The 11,815-nt window shown below is 38.7% G+C and overlaps 1 protein-coding gene across 1 annotated transcript in view; it reads right to left on the minus strand.

Moving 5' to 3' along the window:
• The window catches only part of LOC128735640 (fatty acyl-CoA reductase wat), a 62,485-nt gene extending 51,211 nt beyond the window's left edge, over positions 1–11,274 (minus strand). The window contains exon 1 of the mRNA XM_053830124.1: positions 11,037–11,274. Coding sequence (XP_053686099.1) covers positions 11,037–11,274 — 238 coding nt within the window. The remainder of the gene's footprint in view (positions 1–11,036) is intronic.
• Positions 11,275–11,815: the final 541 nt, after the last annotated feature.

Below are 11,815 nucleotides of genomic sequence, written 5' to 3' on the forward strand. Positions count from 1 at the left end.
CACTTCTAGTTTAACCACCAACACACGATATACCGTCGAAATTCGTTTCGAACGTACGGAAAATCCCACCAGACGACGACGACGACGACCACGACGATCACGATATCAGTCACCCACCAGTCACGGATACATAACAACCACATTTCAGGGCAACCTCCGGAATGCGACGTCTGGTATACTGCATTCCACCATTCCACCGTTTGTGGGCCCCAAAACTTCGAACCAAAGTGCGAAAGTTATGAAATTGAAAGCTTCCTCTTGACCTTAACCCACAAAACCAATATAAACAGCGTTCAGTTTTAGCTCGGCTTACAGTAGCTACTGGCAAACATATGCTCCGAAAACTGGTCTTGTTATGCAAGCGTAAAGTTTTTGTGATAAATTTGCGACAAGTGAGTTTAGCTCAATCATCGGATTCAGAAGTTATAGCCATAAGTCAAACCACACAGAATAAGTTTATTAAACAATAGAACGGACCGTGTTGGTTTGGCGATTCGCTTTCAATCCAACGAATGACAAATATTGGTCAATTATTGCTGTTTACCAACCTTTCGTGGTGGCGATAAATATTTACCCCACAAGAACAAACTGGCGTCCTAACGAGCTCGGTTTGAACGGCTAAAATGTATTTATGTCGACTACGGAAAAAAGATTAGCAGCTGTCTAGTTAGATTTAAGTGCATCGGAAAATCGCTCGGAGCTTATTAGAATAGAAATCATCAACTGCCAACTCCACATTGTGGGTAGCGTTAATTGCTTCTGCTTGGGCGAAGTTTTAAGCCTTAGTACCAACTATAGCGTGAACTGTAATTGTGAACATTATAGCACAACAAAAGGGAACTGAAATTATCTATTTTGAGCTTTAGTACCCGATAAAAAAAATCTAACCGCCATAGAACAGAAAATTGAAAATTATGACTAAATGAGATGTGATCAATAAAGATCAATAAAGATCGTAATGGCATGCAACGACAACAGACCAAGGGTGCGGTTTGGTGTTCGAGTATTGTGAAACTCAAGTCAATGTGGCTGACCCAACAGTTTGTTGCGAGTAAGCTGATGAATATAAAACGTGGTTTTGCTAGCCACACATCGATCATCATAGGATAGAGGTTAGGAAAAGTTTTGAAAAGATTGGAAATTTCATTCGATTTTCTACGAAAGACTTTACCTATTTTGAGTCTCCTTCAGAGTTTGTAACTAGTTTCATTTCAAAATTTGGTTCACTTACTAATTTAGTTTGAGAGAAAACCAAATCTAAAAATCTAAATATATCTAAATATCTAAATGCGTATGTTCCGCCATAACTCCGGAACACGTTAACGGTTTTTCGTAAACTTAGAATACATTTTCCTTAGCATAAGGGAATCAGCAGTATCAGCACAAGCAAACTGACAAAAAAGGGGCGTAGCCCCTAGCAAGGGAGGATGTCCAAACAAGCAGAATGAGCTTTGTCTTTCATTATGAAAATTATAGGATCGATAATCGGCTGTAAGATATGATTACGGGATAGAAAACAGATGTACAAGTGGCTAGGAAGCAATGGAGCTTTGAGTAAGTTCGGGCATTCAGCAAGTTCATTAACTACTATATCGCTACCGATGACAGTGAAGTAGGATCATCATCTTTGATCATCTGTTAATAGTCGTGTAAACAAGCCTGACATCAATCTCAATCAGTTGAATAGGATATGGGATTTCTTTGAAGATGGCGCTACATGCGCACAAACTATGCTATTAGGATGAAAAAGTCGTAAACAAATTCAGTAAAAAATACAAAGATAACGTGCAAAAGTCGATTGCATATTTGTTTTCATCATTTACCATGAAATCGCGCAACAAACATAAGATCACCGACTAGCTCAAACAAACTTGTACCAAATTGGGTACCACAAAATAGTCAATCAAAACGCCGCACGTTCGATCACTCACGTACGAACGATTCAACATTTTCACCGTGTCCAATCAGAACCAGCCAGCAAGTCTGTTGCAAATCATTCTCCTTTCAACTTAACCGCATCGGCTGCAAGAACACCTCAAAGCAGTTGACGCTGCCCGATGATTGCCTTACCACAGGTGCTGTGTGTTAAGTTACATAATGGCATAACGTTTGGTTTTCATTTTACCACCGCAACGAGATGAAAATGGCTTTTGACGGCGGCTCAGCTGATCTACATGTGCGAAACAAACACGTCGAAACCGTAAATTCTAGGAAATCGAATGTCGCATTCAACGCCCTGCCGAAGAAAAAAACCTGTCCCAAGAGGTGTCAATTGGCTTAGAAGAACCGATGTTGGTGCTGTGAGCTGCAATTGGCAACGTCGAAGTGTCTGGTCCGATCGGCACTGTTACTAATATGCTAAATTGTCCACATGATATGAATTTAGAGTGAATGAAATAGAAGGAAGCTAAACCATTATTGCTTTCACCAGGAAATAACTCGGAATCGCTCATAGCACACCTCCGTGACTGTAAAATGCTTATGCACTAGGTTGGTTTAAATTCAGCTTTAAATTCATTCATTGATGGCGGGCATAGCATTTGTCTGGATAATAATACATCTTGTATGCTGACTACATATGTTCCTGATGTTCAGTACTAATTACCCTATAAAGTGTAGCGCAATCACATTGTGGAAGTGAAAGATGCAAGTAGTGTACTTAATAATAATGAAGCTATAAAGTGTTACATGCTTTTAGTTAATAATTTATTCCACCTAAATTCATGCAAATCTCTCCAATACTCGTAAAGAAATCATAACGGTACGGTTGTTCAAAACTAGTATATCTGCTGATAATATTAGGGACACCCTCATCCCTCCATTATGCCTTTGCGACAGCCGTTATCTATTATATTAGTGCTTTAATCACAGAGAAAATGTGTTAAAATTCACATTTGAATAAAACAACTCATATCTAACTGGATACCATCCATGGTAGAACACGTCAATTTACTTAGCGAGGTACTGCTTAGCTTAGGATTGTAATTAACCTTTGCATTTGGCAACTAAGGGGTAAGTTTCTTTGAGATAAAATAATCTCAATTAAGGCTATTGTTGAGTTAGTTTTTGGCAATCTCTTCCTCTGATGCGGAGTTAGTCTAATGGTTTCACGGTATTCCCTGAGCTAGTGATTGAAAAGTTGAGAAACACTGTTGAGAAAAGCTATTCTATACTATTTAAATGATTCTTCAATAGCACAAAGTGCTTTTACAAGGTGCTCTCTCCGGTTTTACTACGTCGTTTAACCCCAATAGCAAGAGATTTCGTATTAGGCGGGCTTTATGGGGATCCGTGCTACTACGGGTCAAATTTTCACACTCTGAAAAATCTTCCAGAAATGTTGGAAGTACAATGGACCCACCTATCACATTTTAGTGGATTTCAGGGCAGCATACGATACAGTCGAGCGCGAACAGCTATAGTAGATAGTGCACTAGGACGGTTTTCTGGACAGATTTACGCGACTGATCAAAGCCCTGGAGCAAGTGATGTACTACGTGCGTATTTCACTCTCAAGTCCTTTCGAATCGCGCAGAGTCCAAGTAACAATTAGGGTTTTATTACACTCTTATGATGGCATTTAAGACCAAAATTAGTCATAAAAACCACCACAAGTGTACAATAAAACTCACATTGTAACTTGGTAGAGTTGCGGTAGGGAGATGCATTGTTCTGTACGTTATTTAACATCGCTTTTAAAGGTGTCACCCGGCGAGCGGGCATCGAAGCGAGAGGAATAATCTTCGGCAACAGTAGCTAACTCCTAATCCTCGCAGACGACCTCGACATCATTACCCGAAGCCTTCGGATGGCAGAAACAATATACGCCAGTCTTAAAACGGAGGCAAGGATTGGGTACAAATCGATGCGTCGAAATCCAAATATATGGTAGGAGGAGGCTCCAGAGAAATCAATGTTCGTCTCCCACGAACAGTGGTTCTTGACGGCGATTAACTAGAAGTATTTGATGAGTTAATGTTTTTGGATTCTATGATAACCGCCAATAATAATATGAGCAAGGAGATTCAACGACGGTTTCAAGCTGGAAATCGAGCCGACTTTGTTTTCCTCCGGGAAAATAAATTGTCTGCATTGTAAAATTGCATAAAGCCATAAACATGCTTTAGATGTGGTACATAGAGTGCGAAAATATTAGCAATTGACTATCAGAAGTATTGATTGAAACTAACTAATGTGTGAAAAATTTAAATCACACTGTTAGGTAGATTTAAAAAGACAGTGTTTAGAAAAAGGATAATATCTCACTCATTTAAGTTGAGTGACTCTAAAAACATTAATACTTATTAAAGTAATACAAATATTCGATGTCTGAGACTGAAATATTCGAGATTAGAATGTCGACCATGAACGTGTTCGAAGTTTGAATAAAAACCGTACTGTAGTTTTTCAGTGTTTTTCTATATAAAATAACATGTTATCCCCATTTTTAAAATTTTCCTTCGAAAATAAATAAATTCGCAGACTTAACGCAAACTTAAATGAATAAATAAATTACCCATCCTGTTCGTTTTACCCACAGTTCCCCTATCTGCTTAAAGGGCTCCGAGTTATTGCTGAAGTATTGTGCGCGCATTCCCTTACTGGACACGATGGTTGAAACAGTCGTGTTTCTGAACGGTCGTAAAAAGGGTCGTTTTTAGCTTTTGACAGATAAAATGTCAAATTGTGTCATCATCGCTGTTTCATTATTGGAACCAATCGAGCAAAGTAAATAAACCTAGGAATTACCGTTCTATCAGAAGAAACGGAATGAAATTCAGCATGAAATGAATTTGTATTTTCAACGCCGGTTTGCCGAAATTTCATAGTGAATAAAGCGTAGTTTATCCTTCATTATCCAAACAAGCAATAACAAAGCAATAACGTTCGTATTCGAAAACAATTTGTTTAATGCTTTTGTATGATTAACACGAAGTCACGATTAAGGTTGCGACAGAAACGCAATGAGCCTGTGTTGCCAGTTATGGCGATAAAACATTACGAACTGTGTTGCCAATTTAGTCATTTTTTACCTTTGGAACGTTTGAAACAATATCTGAACTCCCCTCGGAATCCATCGATCAAGTAAATGCACAATATCCAAAACAGAGCGAACAAGAGATTAATACAGTGCCTTCAAACAATATGTGTCAGTGAACTCTTTGCCAATTCTGTTCATAAAACCAAGGTTTTTATTTGCCTACACTTAAAAAAATCAGCACGTCAAGTTTACGTGAAAACATAGGTAATTCTCATCCATCAGACTTTTCATGTAACATTCACGTGAATTGTTGGTAACTCGCACTCATACTAACCAGTCTACGTACGATCCCGGTAAATTTGATCAATTTTCCCATTAACTAGTACACGAAGTTCACGTAAGTTGCTGTACAGAAGTTTACATGAATTTTCACGTGGATGCGACGCGTCGATTTTTTTGAGTGTATGTCAACATAGGCCTTAAACTCAAACCGCCTGTAGGGGAATGAGGTGGGCTCCATAATCATCGTCATGAAATAATCAATGATCAGTGTCAGTGATCTCTGAAGACATGCAAAAATCCAACAGTATCTCAAGATTCTTGAAACTCTTGCAAGGGATCGGCCAGAAATACTGTAGTGCCATAAGATCGATGTTTTTCTGCATGTGAAAGAGATCACATAGCATTTAGTTATACCGAGATTTAGCTGATTGTGGGAGCACCATTCAAACAAATCATCTAGATATCGTTAGCCTTGTTTTGCTCATCTGAACTCATGTTCCAAATCGAGCGAAAACCCAACGATGCCTACTGTCACGCGAGCCAGTATGAAAACCATAGCATTCAACGCTTACGCCACTCGCTCAAGCGTAAGATAAACAGCCGCCGTTGCTGTGTGCAGACATTCTGCCACCTACACACTTGCGAACGCACTGCCTTATAGCGTCTTTCTGCATAACCCACTCGCGAGTCAAATAACTCGTGAGCAACTAGCTGCTCATGAGGGCTAGTGGCGCACTGGGATACAGATTTTGCATTATTTTTTTTTCATCTTCGCCCTCGATTCTACTCACTGGCGGGAGTGAGAATTCTTGCATGTGACACTCGTAAAAACTCATCGCAGAACATGAATAAATAAAAACGAGAGTTTGAAAATGATGCTTATGCCGGCGTGTTCGTTATAACGACTATGCGTATGCGAGAAAATTAAACCACACGTCCACACGCAGAAAGAGCAGATCTACAAGCAGAGCTTATCTTTTCTTGACACACTGAAGACCAGAGACTATATGCTATGCTTGCAAATAGAATATCAGACAGGCAATTATATGGACTGAACCGATTTGCGTCATGACCTTGAGAGCATGCATTCGATATCCCTCGGGCAGAAAAAGAAAGGTGAAACTAAACTGACGCTTTTCTCCGTTTTTCGGAGAAGGTAACGTTCGACAGACAGAGGGAGAGAGAAAACTAATCAATTCGCCTTCTGCGTCAGTTGTCGTATATTCGAATCTCGGCTGGGCGGTGCTAGAGTCAGTAAAATCGTTGCACTAGACCACAGTGGACCAGAGTAGCAAAAAAAGCTGACATTAGCAATTGGGTAAAAGAGGGGCTCTGTAGCCGCAAGGTTACCGAGTCTGCTTTGACAAGCGAATGGTCATGGGTTCGAATCTTAGTAGAATCAGGCCATTCGATGTCAAAGTGACTTTAGCATGGGTTTATTCTCAGGCCCCTCATCGCCCTTCCTTCATGCTGAGTTCTATATTATCCCGATATGGCCTATTGACAGTGCAAAAATGAGACCCTTATAGTAAAAATGCACTGGTTTGCTACGCCAGGGATGACTATAATTGGGGACTGTGCGCTGTCATGTGGAACGAGGTGGGTAAAGTAGAGTAAAGTATTGAAAGAAGGGTACCCAATTACACACAAGCACGCATAAAAAAAAAAAAAAATTCAATAAGCATATCGCTCACTCAATAGCGACTATAGCCAAAATAAATGCAGTGCGGGTTATACAACAAACACCCGGGCGATATCACAATAGATCTAACCATAATGGTCGCAGTGATGAGTCCATACAGGAAAAAAAAAAAAAAAAAAAATTGGGTAAAAATGTGTATTTTTGAAGGGTGTCGTCGAAGAAGTTTATTTATAAAATATAGCGCATCTTTCTGCACTATCAGACCGTAAATTCACCTATTAGGGTGATACAAACTTTTGTTCTCTGGAATTAAATAAAAAGAAAACTTATCCAATTTAATTCTACTTCTTCTTGACAGATACGTATACGACTTGCAGGCTTTCTCAGTGTCTGTTTTCGAACACAGACACATTTTAAATAATTTAAAAAAAAACTTTTTCTTCAGAAAAGTTGTAGAACATACTAAAATAAGCAACTTTGCTCAATATGACAACCATCTATCTCTTACTGTTAGCCAAATATAATGATTTCTCGGGTAATTTTTCAAATAGAGCTTGTCACAATGAGAGATTCTCTTCGCGTCTCCCCTCTTGTGCTTTTTACGGCGATACTAACCCATTTTAACACATCAGCTTTGCATGAAACGGTTGCCGGAGTCACAAGTTAGCTAAATGTTTTGAAAATTTCCTTTTCTATGCATTTATGTGGCCGTGAAAAGTGGAAGAGAGGAGACGCGAAGAGAATCTCTCATTGTCTCATTGTCACATTCATTGTGGTCTGTTCGAAAAATTACCCGAGATTTGGTGAAAAAAAGCACCTAGTACTCCATTATGTTCAATAACTTTACACACGATTTTTCCATTGCTTTTAAATGTCCTACAAAGTTATTCAGTATGCTAAAATACATATTTTCTGTGTGTATGTGTTCTCACTAAAAGGCCTATTTATTGAGTTATAAAGTATTTCATCGAAATTAACACATTTTTCTAATATTTTTTCCGTGGATGCTCCGGAGATCTGCTGATGGAGAATTGTTGTTTTTGTAGATAATATATAATACTTTCGTATGAAAGTTGTTTGGTTTGCCTCAAGTTTTCAAAAATTTAAAAAATATTTTTGAGTAGTGCGAATTGTTTTGCTAAATATTTCATGACTCATAAAATAATCGTTCTAGCAAGAAATACTGAATTACTTTGCAGAACGTTTGAAAGTAATGAAAAAATCGTGTGCAAAGGTATTGAGCATAATTGATTTTTAAGTGCTCTTTTTAAGCACATCATTATATTTCGCAACCAGTAAGAGATAGATAGTTACTATGTTCAGCAAAGTTGCTTATTTTGATGTGTTCTGCAACTTTTTTGAAGAAACTTTTTGTTCTCAAAGTCTTTAACAAAACTAAAGTTTGTATCACATGTAAGATGCACTATATTTTTACTAAATTGCTAATGCCCGCTGTTTTGCGATTCTGGACCACTGTGTAGCTCAGTAATTGTCTTGTACTCTAATTAACCGGCTGCGAAGTCTGTCTGTCGATAAAAAGGGTCAAGCCTTAAAGACGTTTCTAACCGAAAGCTTTGCCTTGTTTTACTAATAAAAGGCTGAGAATTCAGGTTATTTTCAGAGCACGAGATAAGCTTCAGCTGTCGCGTCGTCCTGGTGGGATGACAAAATAAATGTTGTTGTAAAATATGGAGAACAACAGTAATCCGAGATTGCTTCCTTGAGGGAACCTGATGAACTGACGCAGCTATATGATTCATTATATCCGATCTTCACAGTAAGGTATGACAATAAGCCACTCAATGAAGTGCTTTAATTTTTACTGTTCAAGGAATGTACGGTACGTTAATTTTCACTGTTCAAGGAATTCCCGGTAAACCGTTGTTAAAATGTAGTAAATCCGTCCAGTTTATGTATACAACCCACTAAGATTTATTGCGAACATAAATCTTACGTTTGTAAGAAATGTTACATCGAATACAGTTTCTCCGCATTCTTATACTCCTTGACCAGCAAATTAGTTTGAAGATCTCTGAGCAAGCTGTGCTCATTGATTTTGCTATCTTGAAAAAAGATTTTGATGCTTGTTTACATTAATTGAAGTTCTTTTAAGAAACTGTTAACACGTGAGGGATATGGCGAGAGCAAGAACCTTTCTCTCTTCTTTTTTCTTGCGAAAAAACCAAACAATCATCAGTGTTGCTGGCAGCCAATTTAAAAACACTACATAAGTACATACACAGCCAATGGATCAATCTGATACCTACTAGCATACAGAATGCTTAATAGTCTCCCGACCTTGTAATCCAAGGTAAAATAAACCGTTAAGCGAATATAAACAGTTTTCGGTTGGTGGTTTCGGGCTGATCGAAATAATTGAAAATCTTTTGGAAACAAGAAAATTCAGAAGGAAAACGAACAACAGTAAATACCTCGACCTGCTGTGTGTGTGATGATTTCGTGTAGGTACGTTTCAAACGCAAGGTAAACATTGCTACACGTTTCGTGAACATGTTTTATTACCTTTTGTGCAATGGTAAACTTGATCGGTCAAAAAATTTAATGTCCAATCCATTTAATTGATCCAGTTAGTCCAGCTAATTTATTACTAGATGCGTCTTCAATGTTTTGATTTGTAATTGTTTTTTTGGCCTCTACGTGCGTGCGTTGACGAACTCGTAATAGGGGAGACCGATTAACAATCAAATATAAGACACGCTAAAACATATTTGTACGTTTCAGTGTTATAAGTTGAAAATACATTTTTTGTTAAAAACAATTGTCGATTAGAAATAAGAAATTTAGCTTGTTTCGCATACTATTTTGCTTAGTAATCGTTTAATTTTTAAAAGATAATTGTGTTTTTTAAATTTACAAGGGTATTCCCAAAATTCATTTTTTTTGCTCCACCCTCACCTATTTGATTCAAAATGCGCATATCAGGGAGTTATTCGATTGACTTTGTCCGATACGACGACCTTTCCGTTGCTGAGCGCATCGGAGACGAACGAATGGCTCTACAGCTCAATCGGTTGGTTCCTCAGGTTTGAGGCAACAGTGACTGAATATCGTATGACTTATGTGTTACCAGGTTTCGCTTCGGTAACGCGGTAACGCGTCATTCCGTTCACTTTGTGAACTTGTACATAACGTATTTTACGCAAAGGTCTAACCTTGTGTTTTCGTAAAACAAATTATCATTTTGATGAGCAGTGTGCTACATAGGCGTGAAATTGTACAAACTTGAACTTACATGTAGGTTAAAGTTGCTTAGTTTTGGGTTAGTGAAAGTATCACATGATGTATAATAGCAATTTCATGATTTGAAACTAGGTCTAAAATGAGTGGTAGCTTTAACGGTCAAATATTTAAAACTAGAAACGTAAAACATTTTGAAAAGCCCATTATGGTAGATAGGCATTGTTTTTATTACAAAGCTAATTACCACGTAATAAAAATAGAACTTTACATATTTCCTACACCATTTCTGCTCGACTATAATATTTGGTAGTATATTCGGTGGTCCTTCGTGTCGGAAAACCAAAGTGCCAAACAACATGTTTGGTCAACGAGTGAAAAACAACTGCGCAATGCAATGATTTGCAGTTTTGTATGAATTCAAGTCAAACAAGTCAGGCATGTCAAAAGGTTTCATGCTAAATCTTAAACCTCTTTGTGCCAACAAGAGACTAATTTTGGACACGAATCCAGATCAGAGCTGTGTCAACTTGCATGACGCAGCCTTTTTTTTCAGCCGCTAGCATCGATTAAAATTGTGGACCAAAAACAAGCACCGAAATGCGCTAAGTAATTTTGACGTCCGGAGAGCGGATTTTTATTCGACAACCTACATAATGATAAATCCCAAAAAAAGAGATAAAAGGGAATAAATGTAGGATTGGCGGTTGGAAAAAACAAAGTAATTATAATGATCGTTGTTTTGCAACATGAAAAACGTTAACTTCAATTTAAAGTGTCACTTAAATGACGTCTTCGATTTTGATAAGCTGCAGAAAAAGTCTGCATCACTGCGCTGCATTTGGCGAATTTTTAATCCATCCTCAAACTGTCTGTCAATCATATTAATCTGACACCTGAGCCACGGCTATAAGTTTATATGTAGGTACTTACTTTTCCCCAGGAACCCGGTACCGCCGGTGATGAAGACATTGCACCGGTCGTAGAACTGCTGAATTTCCGTCAGTTTGCGGTCCACTTGGCTCGAGCTGGCGTCGGTGGTTTCCACGGAGGGAAGCGTCATCGGGGCACTACCGCCACCGCCACCACCACCACCGCGGCCACCCTGGTTGTTCTGCCGTTCGGATGCATCGGACTGATTCAGCGCATCTTGGAATGTTGCGACGGTCATTGTGAGTCGTTGGAGGGCAGAATTGGTGGGTTTTCCTTTAAATTATCTCTGTTTCACTTCACGGGTTTGTAACACTAGATAAACGCACCGACCCGGGAAAGGTCGACCACACCGAAGGGAGAAGTATTTCACAACTTAATTAATATTTTTGGATATTGAGGCGTCCTTTGCAACACCTTCGCCGTTGCGTTTTACTCGATGGTTACGCGTTTGCTGATTCGGTTCACCTGATTGACCCGCTAACTTCGATTTTTAGGCTGTATTTACACTTGGCTTTTGTCTAACATCTCTTGTTTCATCACTAATCGTTATTGAGTTTTTGCCTCAACACTAACCGCTACTTTTTCCCCCTTTATTTCACACGACTATTATTGCACTAAGTTGAGAAATCTCGATCACCGAAGAGAGCACTAGAAGAAATAGCAAGACGGCACGTGGAGCCGCCGGTGACGAGAGGCAGAGGCTCCGAAGCTTTAGAATCGCTGGGAAGATAAAAAATAGAAATAAATAAATAAAAAATGATGATAAAGATGATGGGAAG

The sequence above is a fragment of the Sabethes cyaneus genome, chromosome 2 (genome assembly GCF_943734655.1).
Source record: "Sabethes cyaneus chromosome 2, idSabCyanKW18_F2, whole genome shotgun sequence".
NCBI lineage: Eukaryota > Metazoa > Arthropoda > Insecta > Diptera > Culicidae > Sabethes > Sabethes cyaneus.